Below are 19,821 nucleotides of genomic sequence, written 5' to 3'. Positions count from 1 at the left end.
TTTGCATGATGTGGTCGTGTTGGGTTTGCCATGGCTACAGGTCCATAATCCAGTATTGGATTGGAAATCAATGTCTGTGTCCAGTTGGGGTTGTCAGGGGGTACATGGTGACGTTCCGTTGTTGTCAATTTCTCCTTCTACTCCTTCTGAAGTCCCTGAGTTTTTGTCGGATTACCGAGATGTATTCAATGAGCCCAAATCCAGTGCCCTACCTCCTCATAGGGACTGTGATTGTGCTATTAATTTGATTCCTGGTAGTAAATTTCCTAAGGGACGACTTTTCAATTTATCTGTGCTGGAACACGCCGCTATGCGGAGTTATATAAAGGAGTCCTTGGAGAAAGGGCATATTCGCCCGTCGTCGTCACCGTTGGGAGCAGGGTTCTTTTTTGTGGCCAAGAAGGATGGTTCTCTGAGACCTTGTATAGATTACCGCCTTCTCAATAAAATCACGGTCAAATTTCAGTATCCTTTGCCTCTACTGTCTGATTTGTTTGCTCGGATTAAGGGGGCTAGTTGGTTCACCAAGATAGATCTTCGAGGGGCGTATAATCTTGTGCGTATTAAACAGGGCGATGAATGGAAAACAGCATTTAATACGCCCGAGGGCCATTTTGAGTACCTGGTCATACCATTCGGGCTTTCTAATGCTCCATCTGTGTTTCAGTCCTTTATGCATGACATCTTCCGAAAGTATTTGGATAGATTCATTATTGTATATTTGGATGATATTTTGGTCTTTTCGGATGATTGGGAGTCTCATGTGAAGCAGGTCAGAATGGTGTTCCAGGTTCTTCGTGCTAATTCTTTGTTTGTGAAGGGGTCTAAATGTCTCTTCGGAGTTCAGAAGATTTCCTTTTTGGGTTTCATTTTTTCCCCTTCTACTATCGAGATGGATCCTGTTAAAGTTCAGGCCATTTATGATTGGACTCGGCCTACATCTGTGAAGAGCCTTCAGAAATTCTTGGGCTTTGCTAATTTTTACCGTCGCTTCATCGCTAATTTTTCTAGTGTGGTTAAACCGTTGACTGATTTGACCAAGAAAGGTGCTGATGTGGTGAATTGGTCCTCTGCGGCCGTTGAGGCTTTTCGGGAGTTGAAACGTCATTTCTCTTTGGCCCGTGTTGTGTCAGCCAGATGTTTCGCTTCCTTTTCAGGTCGAGGTTGATGCTTCTGAGATTGGAGCAGGGGCTGTTTTGTCTCAAAGATCTTCTGATGGCTCTGTGATGAAGCCATGTGCTTTCTTTTCTAGAAAGTTTTCGCCTGCTGAGCGTAATTATGATGTTGGCAATCGGGAGTTGTTGGCTATGAAGTGGGCGTTCGAGGAGTGGCGACATTGGCTTGAGGGAGCCAAGCATCGCGTAGTGGTCTTAACGGATCACAAAAATCTGACTTATCTCGAGTCTGCTAAGCGGTTCAATCCTAGACAGGCTCGATGGTCGCTGTTTTTCTCCCGTTTCAATTTTGTGGTTTCATACCTTCCGGGTTCTAAGAATGTGAAGGCCGATGCCCTTTCAAGGAGTTTTGTGCCTGATTCCCCGGGAGTTCCTGAGCCGGCTGGTATTCTCCAAGAGGGGGTAATTCTGTCTGCCATCTCACCTGATTTGCGGCGGGCGCTGCAGGAGTTTCAGGCTGATAGACCTGACCGTTGTCCAGCAGAAAAACTGTTTGTCCCTGATAGATGGACTAGTAGAGTTATCTCTGAGGTTCATTGTTCGGTGTTTGCTGGTCATCCTGGGATTTTTGGTACCAGAGATTTGGTGGCTAGGTCCTTTTGGTGGCCTTCCTTGTCACGGGATGTGCGTTCTTTTGTGCAGTCTTGTGGGACTTGTGCTCGGGCCAAGCCCTGCTGTTCTCGTGCCAGTGGGTTACTTTTGCCCTTGCCAGTCCCGAAAAGGCCTTGGACGCATGTTTCCATGGATTTTATTTCAGATCTCCCTGTCTCTCAAAGGATGTCGGTCATCTGGGTGGTTTGTGATCGCTTCTCTAAGATGGTCCATTTGGTACCCTTGCCTAAGTTACCTTCCTCCTCTGATTTGGTTCCACTATTTTTCCAGCATGTGGCTCGTTTGCATGGCATTCCGGAGAACATCGTGTCGGACAGAGGTTCCCAGTTTGTTTCAAGGTTTTGGCGGTCCTTTTGTGCTAAGATGGGCATTGATTTGTCTTTGTCTTCGGCTTTCCATCCTCAGACAAATGGCCAAACCGAACGAACTAATCAGACTTTGGAGACCTATCTGAGATGCTTTGTTTCTGCTGATCAGGATGATTGGGTGACCTTCTTGCCATTGGCTGAGTTCGCCCTTAATAATCGGGCCAGTTCGGCTACTTTGGTTTCGCCTTTTTTTTGTAATTCTGGTTTTCATCCTCGTTTTTCTTCTGGGCAGGTTGAGCCTTCGGACTGTCCTGGTGTGGATTCTGTGGTGGACAGGTTGCAGCAAATTTGGACTCACGTAGTGGACAATTTGACATTGTCCCAGGAGAAGGCTCAACGTTTCGCCAACCGCCGTCGCTGTGTTGGTCCCCGACTTCGTGTTGGGGATTTGGTTTGGTTGTCGTCTCGTCATGTCCCTATGAAGGTTTCTTCTCCTAAGTTTAAGCCTCGTTTCATTGGTCCTAATAAGATTTCCGAAACTCTCAATCCTGTGTCGTTTCGTTTGGCCCTTCCAGCTTCTTTTGCCATCCATAATGTGTTCCATAGGTCGTTGTTGCGGAGATATGTGGCGCCTATGGTTCCCTCCGTTGACCCTCCTGCTCCGGTGTTGGTCGAGGGGGAGTTGGAGTATGTGGTGAAGATTTTAGATTCTCGTATTTCGAGACGGAAACTTCAGTACCTGGTCAAATGGAAGGGCTATGGTCAGGAGGATAATTCCTGGGTTTTTGCCTCCGATGTCCATGCGGCCGAGTTGGTTCGTGCCTTTCATTTGGCTCGTCCTGATCGGCCTGGGGGCTCTGGTGAGGGTTCGGTGACCCCTCCTCAAGGGGGGGGTACTGTTGTGAATTCCGTTCTTGAACTCCCTCCTGTGGTCATGAATGATACTTCGGCGAGTTCTGTCCGTGGACTCCCTCTGGTGGCTGTGAGTGGAACTGCTGGTTCTGAGGTTGCTCCCTCAGCTGCCCTCGTTTGCGGCTAGGCTGGCTTCTCTATTTAACTCCACTCAGATCGTTACTCCATGCCAGCTGTCAATGTATTAGCACTGGTTCAGATCTCTCTCGGATCTTTCTGATGACCTGTCTACTCCAGCGAAGCTAAGTCCCTGCTAGTTCATTTGTTGTTCATTTTGTACTGAATATATTTCTTAGTACTTGCTAAGTTCTTGTCCAGCTTGCTAACATGATATTGCCTTGCTAGCTGGAAGCTCTGGGTTGCAGAGTGGCACCTCCGCACCGTGAGTCGGTGCGGGGGTCTTTTTGAACACTCTGCGTGGCTTTTTGTAGCTTTTTGTGCTGACCGCATAGATCCCTTTCCTATCCTCAGTCTATCTAGTAAGTCTGGCCTCCTTTGCTGAAACCTGTTTCATCCCTGTGTTTGTGACTTTCCTCTTAACTCACAGTTAATATATGTGGGGGGCTGCCTTTACATTTTGGGGAATTTCTCTGAGGCAAGGTAAGGCTTATTTTCCTATCTTTAGGGGTAGTTAGCTCTTAGGCTGTGAAGAGGCGTCTAGGGAGAGTTAGGTACGCTCCACAGCTATTTCTAGTGTGTGTGTTATAGGATTAGGATTTGCGGTCAGCAGAGTTCCCACTTCCCAGAGCTTGTCCTGTCTTCTAGTTTAACCATCAGGTCATTCCAGGTGCACCTAACCACCAGGTCCATAACAATTAGGGGGTTGGTGATATTTCGGGTGATCTTGGTGATAATTCGGGTGATCTCGGTGATATTTGGGAGTGTTGGTGACATTTCGGGTGATCTGAGTGATATTTGGGGGTTGTTGGTGATTAGTTTGGTTGATCTCGGTGATATTTGGGGGTTGTTGGTGATATTTCGGGTGATCTTGGTGATATTCCGGTGATCTCGGTGACATTTCGGGGGATCTCGGTGACATTTCCGGTGATATTCCGGTGATCTCGGTGACATTTCGGGGGATCTCGGTGATATTCGGGTGATCTCGGTGATATTCGGGTGACCTCGGTGACATTTCCGGTGATCTCGGTGATATTCGGGGGATCTCGGTGATATTTCCGGTGATCTCGGTGATATTCGGGGGATCTCGGTGATATTTCAGGGGATCTCGGTGATATTTCAGGGGATCTCGGTGATATTTGGGGATCTCGGTGATATTTGGGGGATCTCGAGTGATATTTCCGGCGATCTTGGTGATATTCGGGTGATATTTTGGGGGATCTCGGCGAAATTTGGGGGATCTCGGTGTTATTTCCGGTGGTCTTGGTGATATTCGGGGGATCTCCGTGATATTCGGGGGATCTTGGTGATATATCCGGTGGTCTCGGTGATATTCGAGGGATCTTGGTGATATTTGGGGGATCTCGGTGATATTTCGGGTGATCTTGGTGATATGCCGGTGATCTCGGTGACATTTCGGGGGATCTCGGTGATATTTCCGGTGATATTCCGGTGATCTCGGTGACATTTCGGGGGATCTCGGTGATATTCCGGTGATATCGGTGATATTCGGGTGATCTCGGTGACATTTCCGGGGATCTTGCTGATATTCGGGGGATCTCGGTGATATTTCCGGTGATATTTCAGGGGATCTCGGTGATATTTGGGGATCTCGGTGATATTTCCGGCGATCTTGGTGATATTCGGGTGATATTTTGGGGGATCTCGGCGAAATTTGGGGGATCTCGGTGTTATTTCCGGTGGTCTCGGTGATATTCGGGGGATCTCGGTGATATTTGGGGGATCTTGGTGATATATCCGGTGGTCTCGGTGATATTCGGGGGATCTCGGTGATATTTGGGAGATCTCGGTGTTATTTCCGGTGGTCTCGGTGATATTCAGGTGATCTCGGTGATAGTCAGGAGATCTCAGTGATATTTCCGGTGGTCTTGGTGATATTTCAGGGGATCTCGGTGATATTTGGGGATCTTGGTGATATTCGGGGGATCTTGGTGATATATCCGGTGGTCTCGGTGATATTCGAGGGATCTCTGTGATATTTGGGGGATCTCGGTGATATTCGGGGGATCTTGGTGATATATCCGGTGGTCTCGGTGATATTCAGAGGATCTCGGTGATATTTGGGGGATCTCGGTGTTATTTCTGGTGGTCTCGGTGATATTCGGGTGATCTCGGTGATAGTCAGGAGATCTCGGTGATATTTCCGGTGGTCTCGGTGATATTTGGTGGATCTCGGTGACATTAGTGTGATCTCGGTGATATTCGGGGGATCTCGGTGATATTTCCGGTGATCTCGGTCATATTCGAGTGATCTCGATGATATTTCAGGTGATCTCGGTGATATTTGGGGGTTGTTAGTGGTATTTTGGGTGGTCTTGGTGATATTTGTCGGTGTTGGTGATATTTCGGGTGATCTCGGTGATATTTGGGGGTGTTGGTGACATTTTGAATGATCTCGGTGATATTTGGGGGGTGTTGGTGATATTTCGGGTGATCTCAGTGATTGGGGGGTTGTTGGTGATATTTCGGGTGATCTCAGTGATTGGGGGGTTGTTGGTGATATTTCGGGTGATCTCAGTGATTGGGGGGTTGTTGGTGATATTTCGGGTGATCTCAGTGATTGGGGGGTTGTTGGTGATATTTTGGGTGCTCTCGGTGATATTTGGGAGTGTTGGTGATATTTTGGGTGATCTTGGTGATATTCCGGTGATCTCGGAGATATTTCCGGTGATTTTGTTGTTATTCGGGGGATCTCGTTGATATTCGGGGGATCTTGGTGATATTTTGTGGGATCTCGGTGATATTTCCGGCGATCTTGGTGATATTCGGGTGATATTTTGGGGGATCTCGGTGAAATTTGGGGGATCTCGGTGACATTTCCGGTGATCTCGGTGATATTCGGGGGATCTCGGTGATATTTCCGGTGATCTCAGTGATATTTGGGGGATCTCGGTGATATTCGGGGGATCTCGGTGATATTTCCTGTGATCTCGGTGATATTCGGGTGATATTTCGGGGGATCTCGGTGAAATTTGGGGGATCTCGGTGATATTTCTGGTGGTCTCGGTGATATTCAGGGGATCTCGGTAATATTTCGGGGGATGTCGGTGATATTTCCGGGGATCTCGGTGATATTCGAGGGATCTCGGTGATATTTCCGGTGGTCTTGGTGATATTTGGGGATCTCGGTGACATTTCCGGTGATCTCAGTGATATTCGGGTGATATCGGTGACATTTCCGGTGATCTCGGTGACATTTCGGGTGACGTCAGTGATATTTCGGATGATCTCGGTGATATTTTGGGTGATCTCGGTGATATTTCGGGGGATCTCAGTGATATTTGGGGGATCTCAGTGATATTCTGGTGATCGCGGTGATATTTCCGGTGGTCTTGGTGATATTTCTGGTGGTCTCGGTGATATTCGTGGGATCTCGGTGATATTCGGGTGATCTCGGTGATATTTCCGGTGATCTCGGTGATATTTCCAGTGATCTAGGTGATATTCAGGTGATCTCGGTGATATTTCTGGTGATCTCGGTGATATTCGAGGGATCTTGGTGATATTCGGGTGATCTCGGTGATATTCGGGTGATCTCGGTGACATTTCGGGGGATCTCGGTGATATTCCGGTGATCTCGGTGATATTCCGGTGATCTCGGTGATATTTCCGGTGATCTCGGTGATATTTCCGGTGATCTCGGTGATATTTCCGGTGGTCTCGGTGATATTCCGGTGATCTTGGTGATATTTCCGGTGGTCTCGGTGATATTCCGGTGATCTCGGTGACATTTCGGGGGATCTCTGTGATATTCCGGTGGTCTCGGTGATATTTGGGTGATCTCGGTGATATTTGGGGGATCTCGGTGGTATTTCCGGTGGTCCCGGTGACATTTCGGGTAATCTCGGTGACATTTCGGGTAATCTCGGTGATATTCCGGTGGTCTCGGCGATATTCCGGTGATCTCGGTGACATTTCGGGGGATCTCGGTGATATTCCGGTGGTCCCGGTGACATTTTTGGGGATCTCGGTGACATTTCCGGTGGTCTCGGTGATATTCCGGTGGTCCCGGTGACATTTTGGGGGATCTCGGTGACATTTCCGGTGGTCCCGGTGATATTTCTGGTGATCTCGGTGATATTCGGGGGATCTCGGCGATATTCCGGGGAATCTCAGTGATATTCTGGTGATCGCGGTGATATTCTGGTGATCGCGGTGATATTTGGGGGATCGCGGTGATATTTCCGGTGGTCTTGGTGATATTTCTGGTGGTCTCGGTGATATTCGTGGGATCTCGGTGATATTCGGGTGATCTCGGTGATATTTCCGGTGGTCTCGGCGATATTCCGGTGATCTCGGTGACATTTCCGGTGGTCCCGGTGATAATCGGGGGATCTCGGTGACATTTCCGGTGGTCTCGGTGATATTCGTGGGATCTCGGTGATATTCGGGGGATCTCGGTGACATTTCCGGTGGTCCCGGTGATATTTCGGGGGATCTCGGTGATATTCGGGGGATCTCGGTGACATTTCCGGTGGTCTCGGTGATATTCGGGGGATCTCGGTGATATTCGGGGGATCTCGGTGACATTTCCGGTGGTCTCGGTGATATTCGGGGGATCTCGGTGACATTTCCGGTGATCTCGGTGATATTCGGGGGATCTCGGTGATATTCGGGGGATCTCGGTGACATTTCCGGTGGTCTCGGTGACATATTCGGGGGATCTCGGTGATATTCGGGGGATCTCGGTGACATTTCCGGTGGTCTCGGTGACATTTCCGGTGGTCTCGGTGATATTCGGGGGATCTCGGTGACATTTCCGGTGATCTCGGTGATATTCGGGGGATCTCGGTGATATTCGGGGGATCTCGGTGACATTTCCGGTGGTCTCGGTGATATTCGGGGGATCTCGGTGATATTCGGGGGATCTCGGTGACATTTCCGGTGGTCTCGGTGATATTCGGGGGATCTCGGTGATATTCGGGGGATCTCGGTGACATTTCCGGTGGTCTCGGTGATATTCGGGGGATCTCGGTGATATTCGGGGGATCTCGGTGACATTTCCGGTGGTCTCGGTGATATTCGGGGGATCTCGGTGATATTCGGGGGATCTCGGTGACATTTCCGGTGATCTCGGTGATATTCGGGGGATCTCGGTGATATTCGGGGGATCTCGGTGACATTTCCGGTGGTCTCGGTGATATTCGGGGGATCTCGGTGATATTCGGGGGATCTCGGTGACATTTCCGGTGGTCTCGGTGACATTTCCGGTGGTCTCGGTGATATTCGGGGGATCTCGGTGACATTTCCGGTGATCTCGGTGATATTCGGGGGATCTCGGTGATATTCGGGGGATCTCGGTGACATTTCCGGTGGTCTCGGTGATATTCGGGGGATCTCGGTGATAATCGGGGGATCTCGGTGACATTTCCCGTGGTCTCGCCCTCCCCCCGGCCCCGCGCCGTCTCCCCACCTCGCTCGCCCTCTTCCTCACAGTTTGGAAACTTTCTGGTCCTTCGGTGAAAACTTTCAGCCAAACTTCAGGAATGATTAAATCCACTGCGGGATTCAGCCAATCAGTGTAGAGGGGCGGAGCGTACAGACCGGGATGCCCCAATTGGCGTAGAGGGGCGGGACGTCGGGATAGAGATGCACCAATGAGCGGCCGCGGGGCGGGGCGGACATCGCGGGTCGGTGTGGACGGGCGCAGCGGCTTGTCACACCGCGGAGTTTGTTGCCGGAGCCCCGGTCCCATCCTCCTCCTCCTCCTCCTCCCCCCGGTCCTCCCGCGCCGCTGCCCGGACACCGCGGACACCCCGCGCCCCGCCGCCCTCCTCCGCTCCCGGCCGCTGCTCAGCGGCTCCTTTGTCTCGTCCGCCCGGATCAGGTTTCTCGCTCCCCCCCGTGGGGCCCCGGAGTCACCTGTGGAGCCCGCACCGTCCGCCCCCGGGAAGCTGCCGCCGCTGTCCCCCGGCTCTGGAGCCGCCTCCCCCCAGCTGAGTCCTGTGGGGGCCCCCGGCCGTGGGCGCGGAGCACCGGGGCCCCCGAACACCGGAGCCATGGACCCCCGCCTGCTGCTGCTCTGCTGGACCCCGCTCAGCCTGGCGCTGGAAGGTAACGATGGGGGGACCGGGGTGTGCTGCAGAAATGTACACCCCCCATATACCGCGGGGGGCCCGGGGTGTGCTGCAGAAATGTACACCCCCCATATACCGCGGGGGGACCGGGGTGTGCTGCAGAAATGTACACCCCCCATATACCGCGGGGGGACCGGGGTGTGCTGCAAAAATGTACACCCCCCATATACCGCGGGGGGACCGGGGTGTGCTGCAGAAATGTACACCCCCCATATACCGCGGGGGGACCAGGGTGTGCTGCAGAAATGTACACCCCCCATATACCGCGGGGGGCCCGGGGTGTGCTGCAGAAATGTACACCCCCCATATACCGCGGGGGGACCGGGGTGTGCTGCAGAAATGTACACCCCCCATATACCGCGGGGGGACCGGGGTGTGCTGCAGAAATGTACACCCCCCATATACCGCGGGGGGACCGGGGTGTGCTGCAAAAATGTACACCCCCCATATACCGCGGGGGGACCGGGGTGTGCTGCAAAAATGTACACCCCCCATATACCGCGGGGGGACCGGGGTGTGCTGCAGAAATGTACACCCCCCATATACCGCGGGGGGCCCGGGGTGTGCTGCAGAAATGTACACCCCCCATATACCGCGGGGGGCCCGGGGTGTGCTGCAGAAATGTACACCCCCCATATACCGCGGGGGGCCCGGGGTGTGCTGCAGAAATGTACACCCCCCATATACCGCGGGGGGCCCGGGGTGTGCTGCAGAAATGTACACCCCCCATATACCGCGGGGGGACCGGGGTGTGCTGCAGAAATGTACACCCCCCATATACCGCGGGGGGCCCGGGGTGTGCTGCAGAAATGTACACCCCCCATATACCGCGGGGGGACCAGGGTGTGCTGCAGAAATGTACACCCCCCATATACCGCGGGGGGCCCGGGGTGTGCTGCAGAAATGTACACCCCCCATATACCGCAGGGGGACCGGGGTGTGCTGCAGAAATGTACACCCCCCATATACCGCGGGGGGCCCGGGGTGTGCTGCAGAAATGTACACCCCCCATATACCGCGGGGGGACCGGGGTGTGCTGCAGAAATGTACACCCCCCATATACCGCGGGGGGACCGGGGTGTGCTGCAGAAATGTACACCCCCCATATACCGCGGGGGGACCGGGGTGTGCTGCAAAAATGTACACCCCCCATATACCGCGGGGGGACCGGGGTGTGCTGCAGAAATGTACACCCCCCATATACCGCGGGGGGACCAGGGTGTGCTGCAGAAATGTACACCCCCCATATACCGCGGGGGGACCAGGGTGTGCTGCAGAAATGTACACCCCCCATATACCGCGGGGGGACCGGGGTGTGCTGCAAAAATGTACACCCCCCATATACCGCGGGGGGACCGGGGTGTGCTGCAAAAATGTACACCCCCCATATACCGCGGGGGGACCGGGGTGTGCTGCAAAAATGTACACCCCCCATATACCGCGGGGGGCCCGGGGTGTGCTGCAGAAATGTACACCCCCCATATACCGCGGGGGGCCCGGGGTGTGCTGCAGAAATGTACACCCCCCATATACCGCGGGGGGACCAGGGTGTGCTGCAGAAATGTACACCCCCCATATACCGCGGGGGGCCCGGGGTGTGCTGCAGAAATGTACACCCCCCATATACCGCGGGGGGGACCGGGGTGTGCTGCAGAAATGTACACCCCCCATATACCGCGGGGGGACCAGGGTGTGCTGCAGAAATGTACACCCCCCATATACCGCGGGGGGCCCGGGGTGTGCTGCAGAAATGTACACCCCCCATATACCGCGGGGGGACCAGGGTGTGCTGCAGAAATGTACACCCCCCATATACCGCGGGGGGACCGGGGTGTGCTGCAAAAATGTACACCCCCCATATACCGCGGGGGGCCCGGGGTGTGCTGCAGAAATGTACACCCCCCATATACCGCGGGGGGACCGGGGTGTGCTGCAGAAATGTACACCCCCTATATACCGCGGGGGGACCGGGGTGTGCTGCAGAAATGTACACCCCCCATATACCGCGGGGGGCCTGGGGTGTGCTGCAGAAATGTACACCCCCTATATACCGCGGGGGGCCTGGGGTGTGCTGCAGAAATGTACACCCCCTATATACCGCGGGGGGACCGGGGTGTGCTGCAGAAATGTACACCCCCCATATACCGCGGGGGGACCGGGGTGTGCTGCAAAAATGTACACCCCCCATATACCGCGGGGGGCCTGGGGTGTGCTGCAGAAATGTACACCCCCTATATACCGCGGGGGGCCTGGGGTGTGCTGCAGAAATGTACACCCCCTATATACCGCGGGGGGACCGGGGTGTGCTGCAGAAATGTACACCCCCCATATACCGCGGGGGGACCGGGGTGTGCTGCAAAAATGTACACCCCCCATATACCGCGGGGGGCCTGGGGTGTGCTGCAGAAATGTACACCCCCTATATACCGCGGGGGGCCTGGGGTGTGCTGCAGAAATGTACACCCCCCATATACCGCGGGGGGACCGGGGTGTGCTGCAAAAATGTACACCCCCTATATACCGCGGGGGGCCTGGGGTGTGCTGCAGAAATGTACACCCCCTATATACCGCGGGGGGCCCGGGGTGTGCTGCAAAAATGTACACCCCCCATATACCGCGGGGGGACCGGGGTGTGCTGCAAAAATGTACACCCCCCATATACCGCGGGGGGCCTGGGGTGTGCTGCAGAAATGTACACCCCCTATATACCGCGGGGGGACCGGGGTGTGCTGCAAAAATGTACACCCCCTATATACCGCGGGGGGCCTGGGGTGTGCTGCAGAAATGTACACCCCCCATATACCGCGGGGGGACCGGGGTGTGCTGCAAAAATGTACACCCCCCATATACTGCGGGGGGACCGGGGTGTGCTGCAAAAATGTACACCCCCTATATACCGCGGGGGGCCTGGGGTGTGCTGCAGAAATGTACACCCCCCATATACCGCGGGGGGCCCGGGGTGTGCTGCAAAAATGTACACCCCCTATATAGTGCAAATGTGTACACCCCCTATATACCGCGGGGGGACCGGGGTGTGCTGCAAAAATGTACACCCCCCATATACCGCGGGGGGACCGGGGTGTGCTGCAGAAATGTACACCCCCCATATACCGCGGGGGGCCCGGGGTGTGCTGCAAAAATGTACACCCCCCATATACCGCGGGGGGCCCGGGGTGTGCTGCAGAAATGTACACCCCCCATATACCGCGGGGGGACCGGGGTGTGCTGCAAAAATGTACACCCCCATATACCGCGGGGGGACCGGGGTGTGCTGCAGAAATGTACACCCCCTATATAGTGCAAATGTGTACACCCCCTATATACCGCGGGGGGCCCGGGGTGTGCTGCAAAAATGTACACCCCCCATATACCGCGGGGGGACCGGGGTGTGCTGCAGAAATGTACACCCCCCATATACCGCGGGGGGACCGGGGTGTGCTGCAAAAATGTACACCCCCCATATACCGCGGGGGGACCGGGGTGTGCTGCAGAAATGTACACCCCCTATATAGTGCAAATGTGTACACCCCCTATATACCGCGGGGGGACCGGGGTGTGCTGCAAAAATGTACACCCCCCATATACCGCGGGGGGACCGGGGTGTGCTGCAGAAATGTACACCCCCTATATAGTGCAAATGTGTACACCCCCTATATACCGCGGGGGGACCGGGGTGTGCTGCAGAAATGTACACCCCCTATATAGTGCAAATGTGTACACCCCCCATATACCGCGGGGGGACCGGGGTGTGCTGCAGAAATGTACACCCCCCATATACCGCGGGGGGACCGGGGTGTGCTGCAAAAATGTACACCCCCTATATACCGCGGGGGGACCGGGGTGTGCTGCAAAAATGTACACCCCCCATATACCGCGGGGGGGACCGGGGTGTGCTGCAAAAATGTACACCCCCTATATAGTGCAAATGTGTACACCCCCTATATACCGCGGGGGGACCGGGGTGTGCTGCAAAAATGTACACCCCCCATATACCGCGGGGGGACCGGGGTGTGCTGCAAAAATGTACACCCCCTATATAGTGCAAATGTGTACACCCCCTATATACCGCGGGGGGACCGGGGTGTGCTGCAGAAATGTACACCCCCTATATACCGCGGGGGGACCGGGGTGTGCTGCAAAAATGTACACCCCCTATATACCGCGGGGGGACCGGGGTGTGCTGCAAAAATGTACACCCCCTATATAGTGCAAATATGTACACCCCCTATATACCGCGGGGGGGACCGGGGTGTGCTGCAAAAATATACACCCCCTATATAGTGCAAATGTACACCCCCCCCCCCATATAGTGCAAAAATGTATACCCCCCATATACCGCGGGGGGCCCGGGGTGTGCTGCAAAAATGTACACCCCCTATATAATGCACATATATACACCCCCTATATAGTGCACATATATACACACCCTATACAGTGCACATATATACACACCCTATACAGTGCACATATATATACACACCCTATATAGTGCACATATATACACACCCTATACATTGCACATATATACACACCCTATACAGTGCACATATATATATACACACCCTATATAGTGCACATATATACACACCCTATATAATGCACATATATACACACCCTATATAGTGCACATATATACACACCCTATACATTGCACATATACACACACCCTATATAATGCACATATATACACACCCTATACAGTGCACATATATACACACCCTATACAGTGCACATATATACACACCCTATACAGTGCACATATATATACACACCCTATATAGTGCACATATATACACACCCTATATAATGCACATATATACACACCCTATATAGTGCACATATATACACACCCTATACATTGCACATATACACACACCCTATATAATGCACATATACACACCCTATATAGTGCACATATATACACACCCTATATAGTGCACATATATATATACACACCCTATATAGTGCACATATATATATATATATACACACCCTATATAGTGCACATATATACACACCCTATACAGTGCACATATATACACACCCTATACATTGCACATATACACACACCCTATATAATGCACATATATACACCCCCTATATAATGCACATATACACACCCTATATAGTGCACATATATACACACCCTATATAGTGCACATATATACACACCCTATACAGTGCACATATATACACACCCTATATAATGCACATATACACACACCCTATATAATGCACATATATACACACTCTATATAGTGCACATATATACACACCCTATATAGTGCACATATATACACACCCTATATAGTGCACATATACACACCCTATACAGTGCACATATATACACACCCTATACATTGCACATATACACACACCCTATATAATGCACATATACACACACCCTATATAATGCACATATACACACCCTATATAGTGCACATATATACACACCCTATATAGTGCACATATATACACACCCTATATAGTGCACATATATACACACCCTATACAGTGCACATATATATACACACCCTATATAATGCACATATACACACACCCTATATAATGCACATATACACACACCCTATATAATGCACATATATACACACCCTATATAATGCACATATACACACACCCTATATAGTGCACATATATACACACCCTATATAGTGCACATATATATATACACACCCTATATAGTGCACATATATATATACACACCCTATATAGTGCACATATATATATATATACACACACCCTATATAGTGCACATATACACACACCCTATACAGTGCACATATATACACACCCTATATAATGCACATATACACACACCCTATATAATGCACATATACACACCCTATATAATGCACATATATACACACCCTATATAATGCACATATACACACACCCTATATAGTGCACATATATACACACCCTATATAATGCACATATACACACACCCTATACAGTGCACATATATACACACCCTATATAATGCACATATACACACACCCTATATAATGCACATATACACACACCCTATATAATGCACATATATACACACCCTATATAGTGCACATATACACACTCCTTACATTGCACATGTGCACACACAGTATTTGACCCCGCGCTGGTTTTGTCCGTTTGCCCACAGTTAGAGCGGGTCCTGAGCCATCAGTGAGAACTCAGGAGCTCGGCGTCACTGCAGTAACTGGGGCCGGATCATTGTACTGACAGAGACATGAACCGTCTGTGATCTTATCATTGAGAGACAGAATATCCAAAATAAAATCCAGAAAATCACTTTGTATAAATTATATAAATTTATTTGCATTTTTCAGTGAGAAATAAGTATTTGATCCCCTACCGACCATCAAGAGTTCTGGCTCCTACAGACCAGTTAGACGCTCGTTACCTGCATTATAGACAGCTGTCTTACATAGTCACCTTTATAAAAGACTCCTGTCCACAGACTCCATTAACCAGTCAGACTCTAACCTCTACAACATGGGCAAGACCAAAGAGCTCTATAAGGATGACAGGGACAAGGTCAGAGACCTGCACAAAGCTGGAATGAGCTACAAAACCATAAGTAAGACGCTGGGTGAGAAGGAGACAACTGTTGGTGCAATAGTAAGAAAATGGAAGAAATACAAAATGACTGTCAGTCGACATCGATCTGGGGCACCATGCAGAATCTCACCTCGTGGGGTCTCCTTGATCATGAGGAAGGTGAGAGATCAGCCTAAAACTACACAGGGGGAACTTGTTAATGTTCTCAAGGAAGCTGGGACCACAGTCACCAAGAAAACCATTGATAACACATTACGCCGTAAAGGCGTAAAATCCTGCAGTGCCCACAAGGTCCCCCTGCTCAAGAAGACAAATGTGCAGCCCGGCTGAAGTCTGACAATGAACATCTGGATGACTCTGTGAGTGACTGTGAGAAGGTGCTGTGGTCAGATGAGACAAGAAATGAGCTCTTTGGCATTAACTCAACTCGCCGTGTTTGGAGGAAGAGAAATGCTGCCTATGACTCAAAGAACACCATCCCCACTGTCAGGCATGGAGGTGGAAACATTGTTTTAAGATTGTGTCTCTACTAAGGGCACAGGACTACTTCACTGCATCATTGGGAGAACGGATGGAGCCATGTACCATAAAATCCTGAGTAACAACCTCCTTCCCTCCGCCAGGACATTAAAAATGGGTCGTGGCTGGGTCTTCCAGCAAGACAATGTCCCAAAACATACAGCCAAGGCAACAAAGGAGTGGCTCAAAAAGAAGCACATTAAGGTCATGGAGTGGCCTAGCCAGTCACCAGACCTTCATCCCATAGAAAACTTATGGAGGGAGCTGAAGCTCCGAGTTGCCAAGCGACAGCCCCAAAATCTTAATGATTTAGAGATGACCTACAAAGAGGAGTGGAGCAAAATTCCTCCTGACATGAGCGCAAACCTCATCATCAACCACAAAAACGTCTGACTGCTGGGCTTGCCAACAAGGGTTTTACCACCAAGTGTTAAGTCTTGTTTGCCAGAGGGATCAAATACTTATTTCCCCCTTATTTTTTTTAATGTTACAGCCATAAACATATACGTAACAACTAATTGTGCCATGCGCTTTGCAGTCAGCCCCCCGTAATCACTCCTTTTTAGGACCACCTTTCTCCGCAGTCTTTTGGGGTCTGTCTCTCCCTCCTTTCTCTGCAGTCTTTTGGGGTCTGTCTCTCCTTTCTCTGCAGTCTTTTGGGGTCTGTCTCTCCATCTTTCTCTGCAGCTTTTTGGGGTCTGTCTCTCCACCTTTCTCTGCAGTCTTTTGGGGTCTCTCCACCTTACTCTGCAGTCTTTTGGGGTCTCTCTCCCTCCTTTCTCTGCAGTCTTTTGGGGTCTGTCTCTCCACCTTTCTCTGCAGTCTTTTGGGGTCCGTCTCTCCACCTTTCTCTGCAGTCTTTTTGGGTCTCTCCACCTTACTCTGCAGTCTTTTGGGGTCTGTCTCTCCCTCCTTTCTCTGCAGTCTTTTGGGGTCTGTCTCTCCACCTTACTCTGCAGTCTTTTGTATCTGTCTCTCCCTCCTTTCTCTGCAGTCTTTTGGGGTCTGTCTCTCCCATCTTTCTCTGCAGTCTTTTGGGGTCTGTCTCTCCCACCTTTCTCTGCAGTCTTTTGGGGTCTGTCTCTCCTTTCTCTGCAGTCTTTTGGGGTCTGTCTCTCCATCTTTCTCTGCAGCCTTTTGGGGTCTGTCTCTCCACCTTTCTCTGCAGTCTTTTGGGGTCTCTCCACCTTACTCTGCAGTCTTTTGGGGTCTCTCTCCCTCCTTTCTCTGCAGTCTTTTGGGGTCCATCTCTCCACCTTTCTCTGCAGTCTTTTGGGGTCCGTCTCTCCACCTTTCTCTGCAGTCTTTTGGGGTCCGTCTCTCCACCTTTCTCTGCAGTCTTTTGGGGTCCGTCTCTCCACCTTTCTCTGCAGTCTTTTGGGGTCCGTCTCTCCACCTTTCTCTGCAGTCTTTTGGGGTCTGTCTCTCCACCTTTCTCTGCAGTCTTTTGGGGTCTGTCTCTCCCATCTTTCTCTTCAGTCTTTTGGGGTCTGTCTCTCCCACCTTTCTCTGCAGTCTTTTGGGGTCTGTCTCTCCACCTTTCTCTGCAGTCTTTTGGGGTCTGTCTCTCCACCTTTCTCTGCAGTCTTTTGGGGTCTGTCTCTCCACCTTTCTCTGCAGTCTTTTGGGGTCTCTCCACCTTACTCTGCAGTCTTTTGGGGTCTGTCTCTCCCACCTTTCTCTGCAGTCTTTTGGGGTCTGTCTCTCCACCTTTCTCTGCAGTCTTTTGGGGTCTGTCTCTCCACCTTTCTCTGCAGTCTTTTGGGGTCTGTCTCTCCTCCTTTCTCTGCAGTCTTTTGGGGTCTGTCTCTCCACCTTTCTCTGCAGTCTTTTGGGGTCTGTCTCTCCACCTTTCTCTGCAGTCTTTTGGGGTCTCTCCACCTTACTCTGCAGTCTTTTGGGGTCTGTCTCTCCCATCTTTCTCTGCAGTCTTTTGGGGTCTGTCTCTCCTCCTTTCTCTGCAGTCTTTTGGGGTCTGTCTCTCCACCTTTCTCTGCAGTCTTTTGGGGTCTGTCTCTCCACCTTTCTCTGCAGTCTTTTGGGGTCTGTCTCCGGCTTTCTCTGCAGTCTTTTGGGGTCTGTCTCTCCACCTTTCTCTGCAGTCTTTTGGGGTCTGTCTCCGGCTTTCTCTGCAGTCTTTTGGGGTCTGTCTCTCCACCTTTCTCTGCAGTCTTTTGGGGTCTGTCTCTCCAGATTTCTCTGCATTCTTTTGGGGTCTGTCTCTCCACCTTTCTCTGCAGTCTTTTGGGGTCTGTCTCTCCGGCTTTGCTATCTTGAGGTGACATTTTGCCCCTTCTTCTTTGCCCCCGCGCTCTGTGCAGAGCTTGGGCTATTTTCTATAACCTAACCCTGCTTTCCTCCTCTCCCCCACTTTATCCTGGACCTGTCTGGTGGGCTCCTTGGTTTCCATGATACTTGATCCCTGATGTTCTCACACAAATCTGAAGCTGACCAGCTGTCGTTATACTGAGGAGGAATCACCCCCAGGGGGACGCAGTGTACTATTGATGTGACTTCTGGGGGTGATGGGTCACTCAGGATGTTATTTGGGGGCATCAGACTACAGGGGGCTGAATACTAATGCACGGCACAGTGTCCCCATGTGTAATAGTTAGTACACCTCCTATCATTTCCTTCACTCCTCACAGATAATCCCAATAAATACGTTGTAGATTGGGGTAAGATGTGGGAAAATTCACGGGGTGTGAAGACTTTTTTTGGCTCTGTATGTGACTGGTTCCGTGCCCGTGTCTGGGGGGCCGGCCCTATACTGTGATTGGAGCCTGCAGGACGCGGTTACAATGGGGGGCAGTCAGTGAGGGGCTTCTCCTGTACAGGCTCCAGTCTCTCCTTGTCCCCCCCCCATTATCTGCGCTCACGGGACCCTCCGCCTCAGTGCTGCCCCTGTCAGTGCTGCACACGAGCTGCAGAGGGTCCCCTGTCCCCCGGCGTGGAGTGCGAGCTCTGCGGTCCAGCCCTCCATTGTACGTGGCTATTAATATCTGGGATGGCCGCTCTCAGGATTGTGTGGGAACAATGGCGGTGTCTGCGCTCCCCTCCTTCCTGCCTCCCCTCCCTTCCTCCCCCTTTCCTCTCCCCCCTCCTCCTCCTCTTTCATCTTCTCCTTTCACTTTCTCCTCCCCCATCCCAACTTTTCTCTACTTTTTTTCCTCTGCTGTGCCCTGCGCGCTGCTGTGCCCACTGCCCTGCCCGCTGCTGTGCCCCGCTGCCCTGCCCGCTGCTGTGCCCCGCTGCCCTGCGCGCTGCTGTGCCCCGCTGCCCTGCCCGCTGCTGTGCCCCGCTGCCCTGCCCGCTGCTGTGCCCCGCTGCCCTGCCCGCTGCTGTGCCCCGCTGCCCTGCCCGCTGCTGTGCCCCACTGCCCTGCCTGCTGCTGTGCCCAAATGCTGAGTCTCACTGCCCGCTGCTGTGCCCACTGCCCAACTGCTGCCACCCAACTACTCTACACACTGGTGCCCCACAACTGTCATTACTGCACAGGCT

At 51.9% G+C, this 19,821-nt stretch overlaps 1 protein-coding gene across 2 annotated transcripts in view; it reads left to right on the top strand.

Annotated features, from left to right (window-relative positions):
• Positions 1-8,753: 8,753 nt before the first annotated feature.
• EPHB4 (EPH receptor B4) overlaps positions 8,754-19,821 on the top strand; it is a 65,167-nt gene continuing 54,099 nt past the window's right edge. For both annotated transcript variants that reach the window (XM_077261515.1, XM_077261514.1), the window contains exon 1: positions 8,754-9,199. In XM_077261515.1, the coding sequence (XP_077117630.1) occupies positions 9,145-9,199 (55 nt within the window). In that variant the 5' untranslated portion in view covers positions 8,754-9,144. The remainder of the gene's footprint in view (positions 9,200-19,821) is intronic.

Source organism: Ranitomeya variabilis, chromosome 5, assembly GCF_051348905.1.
Source record: "Ranitomeya variabilis isolate aRanVar5 chromosome 5, aRanVar5.hap1, whole genome shotgun sequence".
Taxonomy (NCBI): Eukaryota; Metazoa; Chordata; class Amphibia; order Anura; family Dendrobatidae; genus Ranitomeya; species Ranitomeya variabilis.
This window is presented reverse-complemented; position numbering and strand designations above follow the sequence as displayed.